Source organism: Seriola dumerili, unplaced genomic scaffold, assembly GCF_002260705.1.
Source record: "Seriola dumerili isolate Sdu_G_001 unplaced genomic scaffold, Sdu_1.0 BDQW01000121.1, whole genome shotgun sequence".
NCBI classification, from domain to species: Eukaryota; Metazoa; Chordata; class Actinopteri; order Carangiformes; family Carangidae; genus Seriola; species Seriola dumerili.
The window spans coordinates 2,704,525-2,727,094 of record NW_019174376.1 but is presented as its reverse complement, the minus strand read 5'-3'; the positions used below and the strand labels follow the sequence as shown (position 1 = coordinate 2,727,094).

Here is a 22,570-nt window from a genome sequence, read left to right as displayed (position 1 = left end):
TACAGCTCACAGATGTGTATAGGGCATAGGGAGAAAATAACACACCACCGTTTTCCTCTGAAATAGCAGATAGTTCATATATTATAAATTGACTGAGTCCTTTTACATCATAGTGTTACATAAATCACTATAGGAATTATAATATTATATCAATATTAATTATAGTATTATATATTATATATAATACCGTCCAGATGACTTTGTCAGTTTTAAACTATGGTTTTGTGAAGCAAAAATATTCATTCTATTGCATTTTGACATCATATATAATGTACAGATACAGTTATACATATAGAAATATAGCAGAACACAGGATAGAAGACAACAGATAGCATTGTACAATATAGTGGACTAAACTTAATTAAACTCAAGTATAACTCTCTGTAGTATAAAAGCAAGGCAAACTCCTGCACGTAAAAAAAATAATATATACTTATTATTATTATACATTATATAGTGTATTATGGGACCTTCATAGACGAAAAGCTGGGGTGACTCCCTGATGACATCATCATTTCTGGTACTATATAAAAGACCAGTTTTAGCACTGTATCCTATCAGAGACCCCAGCTGCTCTACTCTATGTACTGTAGCCCGGCCATCATGCGTGAAATTGTACATCTGCAGATTGGACAATGTGGCAACCAGATCGGCTCAAAGGTAACAGAATAAAATTCCTTCTGCACTTCTCCACTGTTTAAAGTTATAATATGTATTAGGTCTGACTTTGTTGAAAATTTTGAGATTCTGATAAGTTCTGTCTATGCTCATGGCCCACATCAAAATTTACAGTGTTATTTTGAGAAGAATGTTAATGACACATCTTTTGGAATATAAACTACTAAAAGCATATCTGCTGGATGATTAAAGTGTGAGAGAAAAAGTTCTTCACAAAAGTCGCTGTTTATAAGAAAATGAACTCTGTTTTCTCACACTGGCTGATATAAAATGAGAGCTTAAATATTCAACATAGATATTCATTTTAAGTGACAATTAAGTTTAAAAAATCTCATATAATCACATTTTTCTTTTGAGTATGATATATATTTTGACATGTACTGGCCCTTTGTATGTTGCCAGTTGTGAGTGACACTGGGTGTTTTCCCTGTCAAGCAAAAGAAAAGATAAGCGCCAAAGCTAGACTGGCATGGGTGGGACCTTTTTTTTTATCATCACTAGCACAAAACAAGAGAGAGGAACTACAAGATAATACAGTTATAGCTAAAGTAATACATGTTCTATTGATATTGTGGTACTCTAAGAATTAAGGTTCAATAAATTTCATTGTGTACATCAGGGATTTTAGTGTGTGTCAGCAAAGGGTTACATAAAAATATATAAAATGGAATGCATTTTAAAATGTGCCCTGCTGGGAAAGAGTCAGTGTTAGAATATATTTGCCGGTCATACAATCAATGGAAGGGTAAAGTTAGAGGACACTTCCGCACAACTGGAAAAAAATCTCAACAGATACGTAGATAAAAAAGTAAAAGGTGAAAAGTATAAAAACAGCAGAAGATACACATCAGACCTAAAGTCTGTCTGTGTATTAATGTTATTGTTTGAAACATTGGACAGAGTAGGGAAATATTCAGTCTCATTCAGTGTCTAAACTTCAAAATATAACATGTTGCAGAAAACACAATAAGTTGCATTATTATTATGACAGTAATAATATTCTTCTGTGACTTTGTCTTTCTAGTTTTGGGAAGTGATCAGTGAAGAACATGGGATCAATGCAACAGGCCTCTATGAGGGTGACAGCAACCTCCAGCAGGAGAGGCTCAACGTCTACTTCAATGAGGCACATGGTAAAAGAGAGGATATAACGACTGCTCATTTTACAGCTAAAAACTGATCTATAATTAGTTTTGTTTGATGAGCTGTCCACAAATTACTCATAATTCAGGTGCTATTTTTTTGTTCTTGAACTTTAACCATGACCAACACATTTAAGTCTAATTTCTGGACATATGGTTAATAATCTCCATGGTTTTCCAGGTGGAAAATATGTGCCCAGAGCCCTGCTTGTTGACCTGGAGCCCGGCACCATGGACAGTGTCAGAGGAAGCCGCATCGGGGCCCTTTTTAGGCCAGACAATTTCATCCATGGTGAGATAAATAACAAAATTTGTGGTTAATTTAAAATCATTTTAATTATTGTTATGGCAAAGGAAACATACAACTACAATAACATACACTCGTGGTACTGTCATATTTGGTGCTCTGGATACAGATGCATGATACAAATATTTCTTGGGAATACAGAATTGAGAGTTTTAATGCAATAGTTTGTTTCATCTGTAAAGAAGTGGAACAACTTTTGTTTGTTTTTGCATTTTATGTTTTCATATTTGCAATAGATAATGTTTGTTTCCCTCAATTCATTCTATTGACAAGTGAGAGAATTAGATGCACCTACACACTTTTATTTTGGTGTTATAGGGAACTCCGGAGCTGGGAATAACTGGGCAAAGGGCCACTACACAGAGGGAGCAGAACTGGTGGAGCAGGTGATTGACAGAGTGAGGAACGAGAGTGAAAGCTGTGATTGCCTGCAGGGCTTCCAGCTGGTTCACTCATTGGGAGGTGGCACCGGCTCCGGAATGGGAACCCTCATTATCAACAAGATCCGAGAGGAGTACCCCGACCGCATCATGAATACTTTCAGTATCATGCCCTCTCCTAAAGTCTCTGATACGGTAGTGGAGCCGTACAACGCCACCCTGTCGGTCCACCAACTCCTGGAGAACACAGATGAGACCTTCTGCATCGACAACGAGGCCCTCTACGACATCTGTTTCCGCACACTGAAACTGACCACACCGACTTACGGGGACCTCAACCACTTGGTTTCCTTGACGATGAGTGGGGTCACGACCTCCCTGAGATTCCCCGGACAGCTCAATGCAGACCTGAGGAAGCTGGCTGTCAACATGGTGCCTTTCCCTCGCCTCCACTTCTTCATGCCAGGCTTTGCCCCCCTGACGGCCCGTGGCAGTCAACAGTATAGAGCCCTCACAGTGCCTGAGCTCACCCAGCAGATGTTTGATTCCCGCAACATGATGACAGCATGTGACCCTAGGCGAGGGCGCTACCTCACGGTTGCAGGTGTCTTCCGTGGCAGGATGTCTACCAAAGAGGTAGATGAACAAATGCTTGCAATTCAGCAAAAAAATAGCAACTACTTTGTGGACTGGATCCCACATAATGTCAAGGTTGCCGTGTGCGACATCCCACCAAGAGGCCTCAAAATGGCCTCCACCTTCATCGGCAATAACACGGCCATTCAGGAGATATTCCGCCGTGTGGGTGAGCAGTTCTCCTTGATGTTCCGACGGAAAGCTTTTCTTCACTGGTACACAGGGGAAGGTATGGATGAAATGGAGTTCACTGAGGCAGAGAGCAACCTCAACGACCTGGTGTCAGAGTACCAGCAGTATCAAGATGCCACTGCTGATCTAGAATGGGAAGCAGAGGATGAAGAAGAGGAGGGACCCTCATCACCAGTGACAAAGGCAACAAAGGTTGCGTCTCACACGGAAGTTAAACTGGAAACAGTGACTGAAACAACCACAGAAACTGTAGATGAGTAGAAGACATTGTAGTGTGCAGGTTTGGCACCTTGAGAAAAAACAAATGTAGGATTGTTTGTCTGAAAAGGACTCTTATTTTGTAATTGAATTGATGCCTATTGATTTAGATAGCCTTTATTTCATAAATGTGCTGTGACATATTTACACAGTAGTGCTTATTGTCTTTTATGTATTGTTCAAATGATTTTTATGTTTGTATTTTAGTTTTTGAAGATTAAAGTTTTTTCTTTTGTAGTAAAATTTGAAAATCATAATTTTTGCTTGTATATATGGAAAATTTTATGTCACACCAGCTCCACTCCAGTTTTAATCCACAGCCATAAAAGCCAGCCAGTTTGTTGTTTCCAGACCTACAGTGAATGTTGCATTTGATTGTTTTGTATCTAAATTATGATGGTAATAAAAAAAACAGTAACACCAAAGTGAGTGTATATTCATTACAACACCTTTTTCATTCAATTTTATCATTTGAAGTTAAACTGAACCTAACTGAACTCTGCTGTGATGGACATTGACAGTGATACCATTCTTGGCTGTCACACAGTTTCCTCCCACTGGGACAAGTCTGGTACATAGAGATTACACGTAACTTGGCCAGAGTGTCTGCACTCTGAGATAAGCACACATGATGTGGAAATGTCCCTCTAATATGCAATAAAGTCGACCAGACTCATATATATACAGGGGTAAAGAAGAATATACTGCATGTAACCCACATATGAATGTGGGTTATGATGATTAAGGCACTATAGCACCACAGAGAACAACCTGCTTAAAGTTACAAGATAGTAATGGGGTCAAGAAGAGGGAAAAAAAACTCAATTTTACCCCTAAGGAGGTGGGGTCAATATCTAACTAAATGTTACCCAAGATGGAGCCGTGACCTTTGCTAATTTGACTTGCAGCAGTGTATAATCTAATATGAACTCGCAAAAACTTGCATGTTAACAAACCATATTTCTCTTGATCTGGAAAGACATTATTAGTAAAGCTGTATGTCAAGTGTAGGGAATAGGCATAAATTGTTATGTAGGAGCTGTCATGCTTAGCTCAGGAGGCGCCTGGTTAACAGCATTGCTAGAGATAAGGAAACCAGCACTCTCTCAACAGAAATCATTCATAAGGCCAGAGGTAACCACCATTTTTTGCTTGTCACCCCTTAAAATTAAATTATGTCATTTTGCAACCACATTCCACAGGTTTACTGATTGTGACCAGTTCAAACAAAGAGTGATTTTCCAGAAGAGGTAAAATTCTTCAGTAATTCACAAGTAAAAATAACTAAGCTTATAAATTTGAAAAATTATTTCTGGAGAAGAGACATGTTTTTTTCCTGATTTCCTATCATGTTAATCATCTCACAACCCCTCAAGCTTATCTTGCAACCCCTCATAGGGGTCCTGACCCCTAGCTTGGTAACCATTACAATGTCTTGAAAATCATCAAGACTAGTTTCTGTAAATTATGTCATAAATTATACTCTCTTCTGGCAAATGCTGATAGATAGAGATAAAAAAAAAAATCCTATCAAATATTACACCTAAATAGCCCACAGAGACAAACTAGATTCAAATGAGACATATACAAGGTGTTCTTAAAATTTGAGTACTGAGTTGATGCTGCAGTGTCAGTAAGACTGGTAGAAGAAGCACTCAGATCTTTTAATTAAATAAAAGCACCAACACAACAGTGTAGAAATACTCTATTTTATGTAAAAGTTATATGAGTATTAGTATCAAAACATACCTCAACTACCAAAAGTAAAAGTACTCATTATGCAGAATGTCCCATTTCAGAATAATATATATTATAGGCTAGTACTGTCTTATTGATGCAACAATGTGTGTAGCCTATCTGTTTGCAGCTGTTACAGGTAAGGCTGATTTTAATTACTTCATGTGGGTAACTGCTGGGTAGATTAATGTAGAATAATAGGCTACATCATCGATTAAATGCTGATTATATTTGGTATTAATAATAATGTGGAGAATAGCTTGTAATTAAAGCTTTAAATAAATGTAGTGGGGCAAAAATGCAAATGTATGTGGTTAGTTTCCACCACTGGCCAGTTACTGCCATTCTTCCAAGGTTGCACAGGACAACTGTTAACCTTCACTGAGCTGAGTTGTGTAACATCAAAGGTTAAATGGACGATGCCCTATTAGTTTGCAAAGCTGAACAGAAAATGTGCTGCACGTTAAGTTGCAGTGCGATAATCATATGATTCTCTATCTTTGGTTGTCGTTCATCAATTCTGGTGTTTGATTTAAAGGGTTTTTCATTCAGTTGCTGCCAGTATCAGTGAACTCCTGCGGCATGTAGCACACTCTCGGAAATGCGTAATACAATCATGTGACTGCGCCGGTACAGTGGGAGGGGACTTGTGGTTGTCTTTGAACGTGGTTCACTGGTTTCAGTCAGTGTGACAGTGCCTACCTCCCGGCTTATCCACTCGTCTGTCTCCGACATCACCAGCTCCGGTCACCTCACTAAAATCATGAAAATCTGGACATCAGAGCACATATTCAAGTGAGTATGTCTGTTGAAATATCTTAGATAACTTGTTTTTTTTGCCGGCTGTCAGAGGTTCACTGTCAGGCTCAGGCAGTAAAGTAGGCTAGCTGGCTTCGTTTTTATTCCGGTGAACAGCATGCGCATAGTTTATTGTGGAAATAGTGACGCCTTTTTTCCAAAATACATGCCACATTGTTTGAAGGTACGCACAAGCACCGATAGCGTACAGTCTTTAAAGGTGAACAGAATGCTGTCAGTGTCTGGTTGTAGAAAAAAAGCGGTAGAATTGCGTAAGCAGGCAGTCAGGTCCAACCCCCAGCGCGCGACCTTTCCCCTACATTGTGCAGTGACTGCCTGCGTCACAAGGCATCGCCCGTGCGTCTCCCTGGCAACCATCCACTACTACGTTCGACTCGCATTTGTACTCGAAAGAGTTTTTACTTATTTTTTACGTATATATTTTACCTTTCAGCGCTGCGATTCTAAAAGTAAACGTAGCCTGATAGTAAGACAAAATAACATTTAGTTCCACTTCGTTCAATTTATTTAGATATGTGAAAAAAAATCAGATTTGCAGGCAGTGAACTAGCGCTTGATAAGATATTTACATATTAATTCGCTGTGTTACAGCAATTAGATTTTTTCAGTAAAGTAAATGTAGGTACCCTTAGGTATAGGTTAATTCGTTAATAATGTCAAATAAGCAGTGGTAGAAAAGTATCTTTATTTGAGTAAAAACTTTAGCAAACAGGTTTGCAACTAAGGATTATTTAATTATTATTATTAATATGTTGATTGTTTTTTTTTTTATGCGTGTGACATGTGAAAAACGTACTGAGAAAATGGACTGAAAAACCCCCAAAGATATTCAGTTTATTATGATACAAGACAAAGCAGCAAATCCTACTATTTGAGAAGCTGGAACCTGAGAATGTGCAGAATGTGTCACTTTGTTTGTCTATAAAAAAAAGAGAATAGTTATTTTTCTGTCTCAGCTCTGGTACCAATACCACAATGTAAAAATACTCCAACATGGTTGAAAGTAAAACTGCTCTCTGCAACAACAAAAAAAAACAACATAAAAATGTATGTTATTATATATTATGTTAATGGTTTCTTAACTCTGATGCATTACTGTTGTAGTTGGTCATGGTTTAGGTAATTTTAACTGTTTTATATACTGTTGGATAGTTCAATCCACAACAAAGTATCTATCTAATAAAGTCATCATATATTTTTTTTTGTAAAGCCTTAATGTATAAAGAAACTAGTAGCTATAACTGATAAATGCAACGGAGTAAAAGTAGTTCAAATTTGCACTTCAGTGCAGTAATTTAGTAGATGTACTGTTACATTCCACCATTGCACAAAAGCTATTTGTTAAAAAGATAAGAAAGTAGGGCACTGAGTTTTATGTTTTACCTTGGAAAAACAAAAAACAAATAGTCAATTAGTCAGAATGTGTATTTGTATGATTTATTAATGCAATGTTAAAATTGTTTTTGATTTTTGGCTTTCCTTCAACAGCCATCCTTGGGAGACAGTGACCAAGGCTGCTATGCAGAAGTACCCCAACCCCATGAACCCCAGCGTGATTGGAGTGGATGTCTTGGACAGAGGCATCGACAAACAGGGACGCCTCCACAGTAAAAGACTGCTCAGCACAGAGTGGGGCCTTCCATCTATAGTGAAATCTGTGAGTGTCCAAATGCATAATTAGAACTGGTCAGCAGTCTGACATTATAGTTAAAAACTTGCTGCAGCTACTTAAAATGTTGACATGTGACTCTGAATGGAGAAACACATGACCTAACATGTCAGTTTGTGCTCATGGTCTGGGTGCTTCTCTTTAAGGTCATTTAATCAGTATTATAACATATATGACAAAACACATAATCTTCTCGTGTTGTGGTGATGAATTGACTTGAAATTACTTTAAAAGTCAGACTATTAAACACAGCACAAGAATCCAGTTATAGGCTCAGTCAGTTTAGTACCGGAGGTAGGTTAATGCTTTCCAGCCAGTGAGCATGACCTTAACCCGCAAGGCTATTTCTGTCCAGGGGTATCAGCAGCAGCAGACCTGGTTGCTGACTGCTGCCCGGCCAGGGAAGTGTGTGGCTTTGTGCCATGGCTCGTGTTGTACAGGACACGGTAGTGCCATTTCTGTCATTGCCGAGGTACAACCCATGACGGCGTGTGATGTAATTTTCCATCTCTGTGTCAGCTTGGTTAAAACTAGAGGTCACTGAAATGCAGAGCAGTGACGGAGGCTCTTGGATTTCTGCACCATATCATTTGAACTTTCCCCCCGTTTCTTTGACTTTTTGAGCGCAGCGACGATAAGGCTGGAGAAAGATAATATCCTGTTACACTGTCGTGTTTTAACCTATGTAAATATCTGGCAATCAGCTGCTGTTCTTTAGCACTGACCTTTGCTGTCTATGTATAGCCCCTTTAATTCCAAGGACAGTCTAGGACCCAGACTGTCCCAGTGATTGATAGCATATTAACATAACCCTTAATCAGATTGTGCCAAAGTAAATCACTCCTGAGCCTCAGTGTGTGTGTCTGGACTGGATGTGCTGTGAAGATGACTTCCTGTGACATCAGTTTACCTCTGTACTTTCAGCTTAAGACAATTAGATAAAATATTGACAGAAAATCACTTTAAAGCTCAAGATAGTGGAACAGAGACCTCTCCAAAAATGGAGTTCATATAGATTTTTAAAGTTCATAAAAAATATTCTGAGGTTAAACGACAATTGCGAGAAACCTCTTATTCCCACGTATCTGCCTGAAGAAGATGAATGTGAATTACAAAACCTTTAATTTCAATGTAGGTAACATTTCAATATTAAAGTGAATATTAAAAGTTTCAGTGAATTAAATATATAGTGTGTGAATTAATTCAGCAAAGTAGTGGTTCAGTGTCAGTATGACAAATTCAGATTTACTGCATGAAATTCAAATGTAATCTGAGCTGGTACTGATGTGTTTCCCCTGGAAATACTGATTAAATAACATTTTTAAACACAAAGTTGTAAGATTTTGTAAAGTATGCCAAAGTCAGCAGATGATCTGTGTATTTATTGTATACAGGACGTGAACCTTTGTGTACTTAATGAATTTTTAGGGTAGCCCAACCACAGAGCAGGCAAAAATAAATGAATAATAAATCAATGAATCAATAAAGGTATAATTTCCAAGGAAAGGGGCAGCACAAATAAGAACAAATTGCAAATTGTCCTCGCAGTTAACTTAACTTTGTAGTAAAGCATGTCCCTTTCTTTGTCTTCAGATCATTGGCAACACACGAACATACACATATGTTCAGGAGCACTCGGTTGTGGATCCCAAAGAGAAATCTTTTGAACTTCAGTCCACAAATGTGAGTATTTATAAAATAATGTTCTCCTATATTTGGATTTTCATGGGTGCATAAATTCAGTGTGGGATTTGATCTCACCCAGGGATAGCCTACTATGTATCTGACACACATTACTAAACTCTATCTTACCTTGATGTACTAGCAGCTGAAATGGGATATTACCATAGGACATAATGTTGGCACGAAGACATACTGTAGGTCTCACAGTTAGTTACAGTGTGATGTAACTATTAAAGACAGACATTTTTTCACACAGCATATTCTTATCAGACCCTTTCAGGTGTTTATAGAACAAGTTCTATTTTGAATGTGTCAACCACAAACACCCATATCCCATCTAGATCCACCTTTGTGACTTCCATTTGATTGAACATACACAGTGAACTGAGTGTGTGGAACCTTGAGACATTTCTGAAATGAAGTCCTCCTTGTTACACAGGTCGACAACTTACTTTCCAGCAAGGAACATTCATAATGGTGTTTTTCCAACTTCTCTGATAGATATCTTAACATTTACTAATACGTGTCTTGTAATATTTCCTCCATAGATTACGTTCACAAACATGGTGTCTGTGGATGAGAAGTTAACATACAAACCACACCCTGAGGATCCAGAAAAGTAAGTTTTTACTTTTTAGGGATTTTAACATTGTAATGATTTAATCCTAAATTTCTTAAGTGTGCAGAGCTGTGAGGTTGTTAAAGGCAACTTTTGACCATGTTTTTTTTTTTTAAACCCTTCCTTTTAGAACAATACTGACACAGGAGGCTATCATCTCTGTGAAAGGAGTCAGTCTAAGCAGTTACCTAGAGGGAGTCATGGCCAGCACCATCTCTGCTAATGCTGGAAAGGTAAGAGATCCCTTAAAACTGTATCTTGAGTGGGACCCATAACATTTGTTAGCCCTATTTCAGGTAGTTACACACATAACAGGTGTTAAACTAAATACATAATTTATCATAATTCTGCCCCATTACCATTTTTTTCTACCTATTAACTAATAAAACAGTGCTTGCTTTAAACTGTTTGAGTGGTTCCCAGCCTTTTTTGTTTGTGACCCCTTAGATGATCACAGGTTATGGCTTCATTGTAGCTGCGAGCAGATCAGCCAAAGTGTGACTTTTCCTTTTGAGATTGTTTAATTTGAAGTGTTTTTGAAAACCCTGAAAAGTATCCTTTTATCTCATAAGAAAAAAGCAAAATGTAGCGAAAACCCAGAAATAATTAACTATTTGAGTAACAGAAATATCTGTTTTTATTTCTTAAGGCCAAGGTATGCTGGAAACTAATTGTTTATAAAATGTGTTGTCCAGCCAGACTCAATACCAGGCATTGTACACAAGCTTGAAAAATTAAATAGTCTATATTTTGTTATTATGAAGTAACTAGTATTGTTGTGTTTTTAAATTCAATTCAAATGGATCAAGTTGCACACTTTCGGACAATCTTTACTTGAAGGGATTCGTAGTTTACATTTGTTTGTACATAAAAAAAATGATAATGATAATGAAAAATTTATGAAAAATTTGGTCTTGCTTGTTGGATTGTCCTGAAAATTACAAAAATGATCGTATGTAGCTTCCAAAGTACTGACACCAGAAAGGTCTGGGGGGGGGAGTTTCAGAATATGTTCAACAAAGACTTAATTTGAAGCACACTGACTTCTTTTATCTGTTTAATCATAATGTTACCTGTTATCTTTGGACCTGTTGGAAGGGTTCTGAAGCAACAACTGCTATTTCCTATGGCAAAATAGAGTATAATTCTTGCCCTTCCTTCAATGCAGCTTGATGAAATTCTCTTTATATCTCCTCCTATAGACTAATTCTTTATTTTTGTTCTCGATCAGGGCCGTGAAGCCATGGAGTGGGTAATCAGACGACTGAATGCAGAAATTGAGGAGCTAGCAGCCACAGCACGTGGGACCATTCGCACCCCGATGGCTGCTGCGGTCACTGAGAAATGACACCCGCCTCTATTTACCAATAGAGTCTGAGAGAAACTGCACAGCAGTGCAACCAGCCTCCCTTTATGATGCTCTCATGCTGTTTTGGTGCTCTGGGTTTTTGTATTATTTAACTCCTCCATCTCATATACTTTACTATCTACATTAGATAAATGTATAACAGCAGGCTGTATCATAAAGGGATTCTGTGAAGTCTTTTTCAGGAGATGCTGCTTGGCAGGACTGCAGTAATGAGACAGTTGGGAAGGAAACATGGGTGGAGCACTCAGGGACATATTTTGAACAACACTGTTATCTGTGTGTTTGGAAACATGAAGCATTGGCAGAGATGTATTTGAGGCATTGGATGAACTGAAAACATACGAAAAGTGCCAAAAGGGACACAATGCTTTTTGTCCAGCCTCTTAAAAAAAACCTTTGCCAGCTGTGTTTCCATCTGCCATAAGACCTCAGAATGCCAGGAAGTCGTGCCAGTGGTATGAACTCTGTGTTTACAACAAAAGAGTTACAAGAAAAACAGTTACGGTGCAATAAACAGTATAGAAGCGATGGCGAAGATTACTCCTGTTAAGATATGATGGCAGAAAACAATGCTGTGTCGAGGCGGGTCAAGTGCAATGTGTGTCAAGGTGACATGGAAGTGGTTTCAGGTGTCAGAGTAAGCAGTGAGTTAACGCAGCCACTGGCAGTGAGACATTAATGACATGTTTCACAGACAGGTTTAGTTGTGTAAGAGCTATCTTTCCAACAATGCTTTCTTGTGGGACCTCAGTAATAACAAGACACTCTGTACCAGGCAGTGTTCATATGCAAGCCTGAATATAAACTGTATTTTGTTATTATCTAATAAGTGATATTGTTATTAAGGTATTTAAGTGAAATGAAGGGATCAAGGTACTTGCCATATTTATGTTTTTCACATGACTTAATGTGGAAGACCTTCTCAAACACTGTCGTACAAACAAGCGTAATAGTAAAAATCTGTTTTCTGAACTCAAAACAGTTTTACTGATACACATGGAAATTGTTCCTCAGCATGTCCTTTCAGAGTAAAGGCTGAGACCTTTGCAGTGACTTTTATTTGCACTTACAGAATAACACATTTTAACGAAGAAAAGCTGCTATACTTGCTGAGGGATCTGATCATTTGTGAATATATTGGTATTACTGTTTGAGGGATTAATTGTGCGTACACTGTGTGTTTGAGAGGTCTTTCTTCATATAACAGACAGCAGTGTGGTGAAAGTGAACGCTTAAGTTTCATTAATATATATATTTTTTTCTACCTATGACAGGAATATTTAGAAAAAATAGTTTGTTTTGATGGAGCAAGTTGTGGCTTGGGTTTGCCATTGTGAAATGTGATATCACATGCTTTAGTTAGAAATTGTAACTTAAACTTGTCTGGGTGCCTCTGAAAAAGAAATGGTCTCACCATCTATAGAATATGGAAATTAAATAAAATATTTTAACCTGTTTAATAGGAGATGTTTTCCAGTAATTCTTCAAATTAGGTATACCTCAGAATGAAATACGCTTGGTTGCTGTTACAATGAAAATCAAATATATTTTGAAAATTAGATGTTCTCTTTTTGAATTTGCATTCGTTATGATGTATACAATATTTAACATGGAGTGGACATTTATTCAAATTGATCGTTATTTTGTTTTCAAGTAGCAAAGTGGTCTGTGTGAAAATATCCAGTGCACATGATTCTGCTAAAATAGTGGCTTGAATGACTGTGGAGGTTCAGTCAAGAGATGTTCACCGAATGTATGCATTCCATACGACACTGTTAACTAAGGTGTGTGAAGGTCTGCTTTTCCTCTATATCTTCAGAGTCCAAACACTGAAGCAGTTATTCTTCATACTGTATGAACACCGAGATGTGGGCCAGTACAAATGCATTGTTCTTACATTGATCACTTGGCAGGATGGACTGATGTTGCATGTTTGAAATGGAAGAGCCACATACTGCCACACTGTGGCCAAATGCTAGATTTCCAGTTTCATCTTGACAAGTATTATAAAAAAGATTCTGTAATGTAATTTCAACTAGAAATTAAAGGCCAAGTCTTACCTTGACAAAAGTAAGGGCCAAAGTTAATGAAATGTTGCTGTTTTTAAGTTACTGGCTATGTGAAATGAATAGTTAGAAATAAAGTTGTTTAAATTATGATCTGTGCCATTCGTTCTTCTTTATGTGTAGTATGTTTATGTAGGTGATGGGTACATGACTACATGTCCATTGTGACTGTTTCTTTTTTTAAGAAATTGCGATGATTCATGTAACACCTGTGTGAATATATGAAAATATTGCAGGTTCAGCATATTTTGAATTACCTTATGCAATGGCTGTACTCTGACCTTTGTGTCATCATGAAGGTCAGAGTACAGCCAGTAAACAGATTAAATTAAAATTCAATCATGTTGAATCATGACCAGTGTAAACAAGCCGATGAATACAACAGTGAAAAGTATGTTCTGACCAAATGTGAAAAAATGTAAAACTTTTTTATTTATTAATTTTTTAAGAATCTTTATTTTGGCAAAGTCAAAAGCAAACAACAAGCACAATCGCAAATAAGAAACAAGGAAGGAGATTTGCATTCCATTCAAAATAGATAAAATAGCATTGTGAGAAGCAGGATGGAAATAGAAAAAACACAGTACATATTACAATTGACATTATAGGGAAGAATCCAACCGGTTTATGTGATCACTGCCAGATATCAGAAACTGTAGAGCATGTACTTACTGCAGGAAATATGCGTCAGAGAAAATGGACATAATGGAAATAATGACAAGATTTAGGTTAACAGGAGCAGGTCCAAAGAGTATACTGGGGTATGGTGATAAGGGACATGGCAGAAGATGCTTGTTCAGATTCCTAATGAGAATAGGATTGTTAAGGAAAATCTGACATACTAGACGCTGTACGGGTTAACTAACTCCAGAAGATGGCAGTAATGCCACATGAAGGATACAAGCTGCAGCTAAACCCCAAAGAAGAAATAGACGGAAACTATAAGATATACGTATAGAGGAGGAGGGGCTTTGATTAAGCCGAGACAACATTGATAAAACGATATGTCGAAAAAATATATACAGTATAGCGTATTTAAACACTAGAGTATATTTATAAATATAAATATAAATAAAAATGTATATAAATAAAATATAATATAAATATAAATACACTCGGCATGAATAAACGGTGCAGAAAACGGATGATGTCAGGCTTATACCTATAGCCTGACAAATATACATATATTGATTTCAGTTGTGTTGAGTGTGTTTACTCTCCTCCAAAAGTGGAAAGTAGCTAAGACGATCTATCTATTTATCTGTCCGTCCGTCCTACCGTCCGTCCTTACGTCCTTCCGTCCGTCCGTCCGTCCCACTCGCTGCTGTCCTCTACTGTGTTGAAGGCTTACACCCGTTGGCAAGATTTGTCGTCAGCCAATGAGGACCGACTAAACAGCATTCCCTCAGCCAATCAGAACCACTGGTTTATTTAAAGGTTTTCAACGGAGGGACGTTTGAAATCAAACAGGCAGTGTTCAGGGGAAGTGTTAGTCAGCCACGTTTAAAGTTGTTTGTTGAGTTTCCATATATACATTTCATTTTCAATTTTTTTATTTTAACAACTTCAACCCGGCTGCTAAGAGGATTGCTCCCTCGATAGCGTGGTTAGAGGAGTGATCTTAACGTTACAGTGAATAATAATTCTTTATGTATGCAGCCACAAACACCAGCTCTCGTACCCGACGTAGCTGTTAGCTAGCTAGCTGGCGTAACCTGCTTGAGAGCTGTTCTCAGCTCGTTTAAATTGTGGATAGATTGACGGACGGTGTTTGCTTTCGGTCACTGTGCAATAATATCTCTAGGTAAGTTATCTCATCAACTCATTAAGTTATCTCATTAACAAGAGTGTTGCATAGGGTGTCTAGGTTAGCTGTCGTTACTAAGCTAACGTTAGCGGTGAACTAACGCGTCTAAAAACGTTAGGGACGGTAGCTATGCAAAGAAGATAGCTAACGTTTAATGTCTTTTTTTATACGACAGTGTCTAATTTTAAGTGTTTTTGTCCAGTTACTTTTTATTATTTCCTAGATGAGACAAGGGAGCATCGGTGATACGTAGCGTTACACAGTTTTTGTAATAACAGCGCCAATGCAAATCTGTTTTAGCAGTGAGCCAATTTAGCCATAGGGAATTAGATGCGCTTAAATAGGTAAATTAATTGAATGTTATCTTATGGTCTCATGCCTGTTTAAGTCCTTCCCGTACATCAACTGTTTATGATTTGTTTGATTCTTAATTTAACAAGAGTTTCCTTTTCACCAGAATATGGACGCCAGACTCAAGCTGACAAAGGACATGAAACTTCAAAGGCCTGAAGTGAAGGTAATGCGCAATATTACATCAAGATTATTGATTATGATTATTATTATTATTATTATTATTAAGTCAAGAAAAAAACTTTAACAGTGTAATGATTATCATTAGTTAATTCATCCGTCCATTTTCTGGCACTTATCTAGGTCACATTAATTTGTCATTGGAAATTGTTATATATTGCTAGGAAGTACTGAAAAAATATGCTGTAGTTATAAAAATAGTAATTAGAAACGGGTGTTAAATTGTGTTCTGTGTGGTATTGAATAGGTTTAAGTCTTAAGTTTAACTTGGTGGACCCTGCAAAAAGGACCATAGCAAATGGAGAACAGATGGAGGTTTCATGTTGCTTTCAGATATTAAAAAAATTACAACTTTAAAAGCCAGTTTAAGTATTTGATGATTTTCTTTGATTACAGTCAAGCAGTGAAGGACCAAAGCGGATTCCTGTGTTACACCAGTCACAGATGACTCAGATGGCTGTAGTTACACCAACTCAGCATCAGCGGGTCCTGGGTGTGTCAAATGGACCTCAGCGCATTCAGCGACCTGTGAGCCATCAGAAGCCAGTATCTCATGTCTCTGTTGCCATTAAGTCCACACAACCCTCTGATCAGAATGTGAACCCTGCTACTCAGAATGTAAACCCTGCACCTCAGCCCAAACCTGGTTACCAGCAAATCCAGCCAAAGACACACGTGGCTAAGGTGAACTCTGAGAACACCAAACCACCATCAGAATTGGCAAAGTTTGAGAAGCCACAGAGTAAGCAAAATCTAAAATTGAAAACTGATCAATATTATGAGTGTTATCCGTGTTTTGCTTCTAACATATCTTTTTTCTATTTTTTTTTTTTTTTTTTTTTTTTTTTTTTTTTTTGGTTAGACAAACCTGCCAAGAATGATTCTGCAGCCACCTCTTCATCCAAGTATGTCTGATAAGTGTTATTAAGTGTACTTATGTTTTTATTAGATCATCTTTTGTAAGATTATAAATTTTGTTGCTGTTGTTTGTAACTATGCACATTTCTGCTCACACAGGAAGCGATGGAGCCTGGAAAATTTTGACATTGGTCGACCCTTGGGAAAAGGCAAATTTGGCAATGTCTACCTGGCCAGAGAGCGACAAAGTAAGTTCATCTTGGCCCTGAAGGTGCTCTTCAAGAAGCAGCTGGAGAAGGCCGGAGTGGAACACCAGCTGAGGAGAGAAGTAGAGATCCAGTCTCACCTCAGGTAAAGTATCATTCAGATTGTGCCAAATTTTGAAATTAGGGCCAATTAGAGGTTGTCTGATAGAGTGGTCATCCAAATTATGTCACTTCAAAGGGCTTGACACTTCGTTTGCTGATGAGTGTCCACTGATTCCTGTGTTATCAAGTCAAACGAAATTAAACAGGTTTGACTTCATGATAAGTGAAACCCAAGTTAATGATCAGTGGGGTTTAAGCTGAAAAGGAAAAAGGTCTGGAAGGTAACTCGGTTAGCATAATGGCAGCTACTGCTTCATATTAGAGCTTGGCAATGTAAACAATAGTCTAACTCATCTTTGAAAAAAGTGATAAAAAGCATGTCGGCCAAACTGAAATGTAATTGTGTGAACAATTTGGTTTGGTGTGTATGTGATGACAAGGAATTTAAGCTGCAACAGTCTGAACAAGTATCCCAGTTTAATGCAACTTTAGTAGACTCTCATGTCATACAGGTCTTGTGTATAATAGGTGTTTTATGTGTAAAGCCTCTTACAATCAATTGTGATCACTAGTTGTGCTCCATCTTGAATCACAATGTGATTCTTGGTAACTGTCGTTAAATATTTATTTTATTGCAACTGGACAATTCGTGTACCATCAGAATCATGCTTGGTTCATGTTTCTGTTTTGTCTGTCTTGAGTTCAAATCTGATTGGGTCATGTCAGTCTCTGTAGGATTAATTCTGATTAATCCAAATTTCAGCACTACAGATGAGTCAAATTTGAAGGTTTTGCTCAGTGATTACATTTTGCATAGATCCATTGAATGAACTAAGAATGTAGACCTTGTGTATAAAGCAAATGCTGAAGCATTAGCTATTGCAACTGTTTATATAGTTCTACCAATGTTTGCTCTTTTGAAACCATGGTTGGGTATTTCAACAAAATTTCTCAGAACACTCTTCTGCATCGGCGTCCTTCAGGCACCCCAATATCTTGCGTCTCTATGGCTACTTCCATGACGCGTCTCGTGTGTATCTCATCCTTGAGTTTGCACCCAAGGGAGAACTATACAGTGAGCTGCAGCGGTGTGGAAATTTTACTGAGGACAGAAGTGCCACGGTAAGTCTGCCAGTTTAAGAACTTTTTTGAAAATATATACTTTGCCATCAAATGAGCAGTTGACATCACCAACTTACATGCATGCAGAATTTCATTTGGATTCATCATGCTCTATTCCTTATGTGCTGTACTAGTATATCATGGAGCTGGCAGATGCCCTCAACTATTGCCACTCCAAGAAGGTGATCCACAGGGACATCAAACCAGAGAACCTGTTGCTTGGAGCCAACGGGGAGCTGAAGATTGCAGATTTTGGCTGGTCTGTTCACACGCCCTCCTCCAGGTATCCATATATGCCCTTTTACAGATGTTGCCTTTTGGTTTTGACTGTTTTAATTAAGTATTGAATCTGTTGGGTATTTTAGTGAATCTGAAATTTATGTAGGAGATACTTCAACAAGGTGAAAGAGAAAGAAGAGAGAAAAAAGGGGGGGGTCTAGAGAATGGGCTAAACATATAAAATGTAGTTCAAGCCATCTATGCAATACATAAAGTACATGAAGGAAATGGGCGGTTTATGTTACTTTGGGAGTATGACTTAGGATTCTGGGGAAGATTGGTATTTTGCGAACAATGTCCATTATGACTTTCCACAATTGTTTCTCCTCATTATAAACTTCAGAGAGGTTGGACGCAGCTCCCTCCGTGGAGATCGTCTATTTACTTGTTTGGCTTGACTATCAGTGCTCAGATCAGGAATGAAAATGTGCCTTACTTTATCGGTCACTCTTTCCTTTTTCAGGAGGTCCACTTTGTGTGGTACATTGGACTACTTGCCTCCAGAGATGATTGAGGGGAAAACGCATGATGAAAAAGTGGACCTGTGGAGCCTGGGTGTCCTCTGCTATGAGTTCCTGGTTGGAAAACCCCCCTTTGAAGCAAAAACTCATGAGGACACCTACCGGAGGATATCAAGGGTAAGTCAAGGATAGCTAGACACTCCAACAACTGGCATATATTGTTTTATCAACTTTTAAATGCAATTTCAATGAGTATTTACTACACAGTCTGAAAAATACAGTTATAGTGAAACAACACTAGCATTACCTTGTCCAATGTGAGCTGCAGTGTGTTGCAAAGTGAAATTTTGCCCTATTAATTTTCTGTGGGATCTGAGTGATTTGCTCCTTAATGCATTTAAGCCAACAGTGTGTCAAAACACCTTTGCCTGTTTTATTAAAATCTTAAACACCAGTGCTGTCTTGACACACAAGTGTCCGGAATAGCACCGATTATATCACATTTGCCCCCAGGATAGTTACACGTCGACTACTCTGCCTTGACTACTACTTCTGTCTTAATGGTGTGTCCAACGTGTGCTACAGGCATCTGTAAATAATGCGATGCTATCACTGAAGTAACAGCAAATGCAGCAGAAAGAAGGAGAGAAGTGGTTGAGAAAGGAAAAATTTACAAAAGGACACATATATCTAAGCGACAGCAATAGTCAGGTTAAAAGATAGAAATGTATTAGGTCTTTTTATTTGTAGTTGAACGGAATAAGTCTATAAAATACTGAATAAAAATGAAAAATGCTCCATAATATCCCAGAGCCCAAGGTGATGTCTTCACGGTACTTGTTTTGTCATTCACTCAGTGTTGTGAGTGTAAGGCCGTGCCACACCACTTACCTCACCTGTTTGTCTTTGTTGTCCAGGTGGAGTACACTTACCCTGCACAGGCCAATATCAGTGCTGGAGCCAAAGACTTGGTTGCCCAGCTGTTAAAGCACAATCCCATGCACAGACTGCCCATCCAAGGAGTCCTGTCTCACCCCTGGGTGGTCGAGTACTCGACCAAGAAGCCCACAACCCTGAACAACGAAGAGCCCAGCCAATGAGCCTCGTTATATTGGAGTATTGGGGTCACTGACTGGCTGCTGTGGAACGTGAATGCCAGTGTGCAACTGATTATTTAAATCTGCTTGTACTACTATACTGACCACCCAACCACTTCATGTGGATGTTCTAATCTGCAGGTATTTTGAGCCACTTGGTTATTTTTATCTACTTCTTCTTATCCTTTTGACTTCCCTTGTCTTACAATGGCATTCTATTGCCTGTAAATATTTCACTGTTTTTGTGTAATTATGAAAATTTTATTAAGGTTTTTTTAAAATGCCATTACTTGGATCGGACCACACTCATCCTTGAACTCAGCCTTCATTTTTATCTCAACTACACACCTGTAAAAGTTTCCTGACTGTATCTCACATGGTTGTAATGCTATCACGGTGACAAGTCAGACATATGTATAAACACCTAGCAAAGTACACACACACACACACACACACACTCACAAGGTGAGAAAACAATACCCATGTGTGTGATAAACAGCCATTTATGGTACAGCCAAGAAGTTTCACAGGTGTGTAGTTGACATCAAAATTAAGACAGAGGTCAAAGATGGGTGTGTTCCGACCCATGAGTACTGAGTACTCATGTAATAATGTAGTAATGACTACTCAGTACTCATGGGTCTGAATGTTGACATGTGTGGTCTTAAGTTCGTCTTGCGTGCATTTCAAGCTTCCAGTTAATTGTCAAGTACTTGGTAAAAAGTTTTGCACTGAATGTCTGGTGTGAGATACCTGATTGCCATCAATACTCACATCAACTCCAAAGTACTGTGTTTTATCAAGCTCAGTGAAATGCGGCCAGCAGAAGGCGCCAGTATACTATCATTGAATTTAGGACGTTACAGATTTGAGAGTATTAATGTCGATGTTTATAAATGTTAATTGATAAATAAATATGTTCAGCACAGTACGACTGGTATTATTTTTGCCGTGTGTGTGATCATGGCAAAATATGGTCCTGGGGCAGAGTGCGCTAGCTGGGTGGGCAAAAAAGTAGGTTTTAACTCTTATGCCAGTCTTAGCGCACCAAGCCTTACTGACCGAGGTCATAGCTGCAACTGGTAAGACGTGCGTCCACATGAATTGTTTCTAGCAAAACATTTCACTCTGAGTTTTACCAATGTCGGATGCATGCTGTAGTTGAGGGGAGAACTCCTATTAGCTCAAATAGGGCTTGTCTGTCAAAGCCGGATCTCAATCAGCTCACTGTCTGAATAGACTTCCAGTGGGTTTGTCTGATCACAGATAACTCTTGCTTGTCTCAATGCCCTTCTGTTATTTATTCTGTAAAAAGGCACACTACCACCATTGTTGGCTGGATATAATCATGAGTGTCCCTGACTGATCATATTTCCACCATTGATCAGCTGAATATCACATGACTGAGTTGGAGTTTCCCCATTGGTTGCTGCTCTTTCAAAATGAATTGGTGCTAATAGGTTCTATAACTATTATTTACCCCCTGCAGTGTTGCCAACTAAGTGAAGTTGTTGCTAGATTTAAAGTTTTCCAAACAGGTATAAAACTGTTGTATGGCCAGATCATGTATGGATGCCAAGTGTGGTCTTAGGAATACGCCTCTTGTTACAGGCAGTCACCTTGCCACCCTGGTTTCCCGGCTGCTTGGGAGCTTCAGGGAAGCAGAGAAGTGCTTCCAATTAACTGAGCTTTGACTTCATTATGGCAAATAAACTAATTTTGTTACATGTACCACTATTACAAAAGGAGGCAGAGGAATAAATGCACATAAGACACACCAAGCAAGAGAGCATGAGGGAGTGGGAGAAGCCATCGATAAGCTAAAGTAACTAGCAGATCAGAATAGCATGTAAACAACAAACACCAACAACTGGAAATGAGACGATATGCTTTCTGCAGTACGTCAGCACAGCAATAAAGGTCCTGTTAAGATATAAAGGGTTTCTGTCCGCTGAAACACTAGAGGGCTTCCAATTTGGAACAGTTACAGTAAGTGTTGACTTTGTAGTACGTGTAATGCAGTAACACTGCAGATGGGAGCAACTAAAAAAAGTCTTTCTTCCTAAAAAAAAAAAAAACAGGTATGACCAGTTATACATATCAAACAGCGCAAATTGGCAATAAAGGCTTGCCTGTCACACAAGGCTGCCCTAAAGACCTGTTGCCTTCTGCAGTTGAGGTAAATAAAGGCCCTGATCACTTTTTGAGAAAATACAGTAGTTGAAAACTTGTGGATGCTGTGATACAAAAGAAGAAAGATATTCTGTCACTTTTAACTTTCTCTCAGTGATAAATTTACAAGTAAATATACATGAAATCACAGAGCATGTCTTTGTCTTTAAATTGTGTATGGTGGTTTTGTCAGACAACATTGCAGTTATACATTTTTGCTGTCTGACAACATTTTCATTTACTGCTGTGTGTGTGATATTTGAAAAGAAAGGGTCCTATGTATATTTTCTATGCACCGGTTTAAAACGCAATAAATATTATAAGTTATTTTCTAAGCTTTTCTGAAGTACACAAAATGCTTGAACAAGGAACAATTTGCA

General features: G+C 38.2%; 3 protein-coding genes across 3 annotated transcripts; all 3 read left to right on the top strand.

Moving 5' to 3' along the window:
- The first annotated feature begins 571 nt into the window (after positions 1-571).
- LOC111223933 (tubulin beta chain-like) lies at positions 572-4,012 on the top strand. The gene is made up of 4 exons (XM_022748245.1): positions 572-660; positions 1,703-1,811; positions 2,002-2,112; positions 2,446-4,012. The coding sequence occupies exons 1-4, from the start codon at positions 583-585 to the stop codon at positions 3,594-3,596; spliced, it is 1,449 nt and encodes a 482-aa protein (XP_022603966.1). The 5' UTR covers positions 572-582; the 3' UTR covers positions 3,597-4,012.
- Positions 4,013-6,000: 1,988 nt separating this feature from the next.
- Positions 6,001-13,648, top strand: LOC111223996 (PRELI domain containing protein 3B-like). The gene is made up of 6 exons (XM_022748336.1): positions 6,001-6,125; positions 7,638-7,806; positions 9,412-9,501; positions 10,050-10,120; positions 10,251-10,353; positions 11,352-13,648. Exons 1-6 carry the CDS (start codon positions 6,094-6,096, stop codon positions 11,466-11,468), a joined length of 582 nt encoding a protein of 193 aa, XP_022604057.1. The 5' UTR covers positions 6,001-6,093; the 3' UTR covers positions 11,469-13,648.
- A 1,414-nt stretch (positions 13,649-15,062) lies between these two features.
- On the top strand, positions 15,063-20,946 carry aurka (aurora kinase A). Its single transcript, XM_022748287.1, has 9 exons — positions 15,063-15,359; positions 15,820-15,879; positions 16,290-16,635; positions 16,756-16,798; positions 16,911-17,102; positions 18,043-18,181; positions 18,316-18,464; positions 18,924-19,098; positions 19,839-20,946. The coding sequence occupies exons 2-9, from the start codon at positions 15,823-15,825 to the stop codon at positions 20,019-20,021; spliced, it is 1,284 nt and encodes a 427-aa protein (XP_022604008.1). The 5' UTR covers positions 15,063-15,359; positions 15,820-15,822; the 3' UTR covers positions 20,022-20,946.
- The last annotated feature ends 1,624 nt before the right edge of the window (positions 20,947-22,570 follow it).

Excerpts from the sequence above, each read along its gene's own strand:
- aurka (XM_022748287.1), top strand. The coding sequence starts at position 15,823 with ATGGACGCCAGACTCAAGCTGACAAAGGACATGAAACTTCAAAGGCCT. Across the intron at positions 16,799-16,910 it reads GCAGCCACCTCTTCATCCAA|GAAGCGATGGAGCCTGGAAA; the intron begins GTATGTCTGATA and ends CTGCTCACACAG. Across the intron at positions 18,465-18,923 it reads GTTCACACGCCCTCCTCCAG|GAGGTCCACTTTGTGTGGTA; the intron begins GTATCCATATAT and ends TTCCTTTTTCAG.
- LOC111223996 (XM_022748336.1), top strand. The coding sequence starts at position 6,094 with ATGAAAATCTGGACATCAGAGCACATATTCAA. Across the intron at positions 7,807-9,411 it reads TTCCATCTATAGTGAAATCT|ATCATTGGCAACACACGAAC; the intron begins GTGAGTGTCCAA and ends CTTTGTCTTCAG. Across the intron at positions 10,121-10,250 it reads CACCCTGAGGATCCAGAAAA|AACAATACTGACACAGGAGG; the intron begins GTAAGTTTTTAC and ends CCTTCCTTTTAG.
- LOC111223933 (XM_022748245.1), top strand. The coding sequence starts at position 583 with ATGTACTGTAGCCCGGCCATCATGCGTGAAATTGTACATCTGCAGATT. Across the intron at positions 1,812-2,001 it reads CTACTTCAATGAGGCACATG|GTGGAAAATATGTGCCCAGA; the intron begins GTAAAAGAGAGG and ends ATGGTTTTCCAG. Across the intron at positions 2,113-2,445 it reads GCCAGACAATTTCATCCATG|GGAACTCCGGAGCTGGGAAT; the intron begins GTGAGATAAATA and ends TTGGTGTTATAG.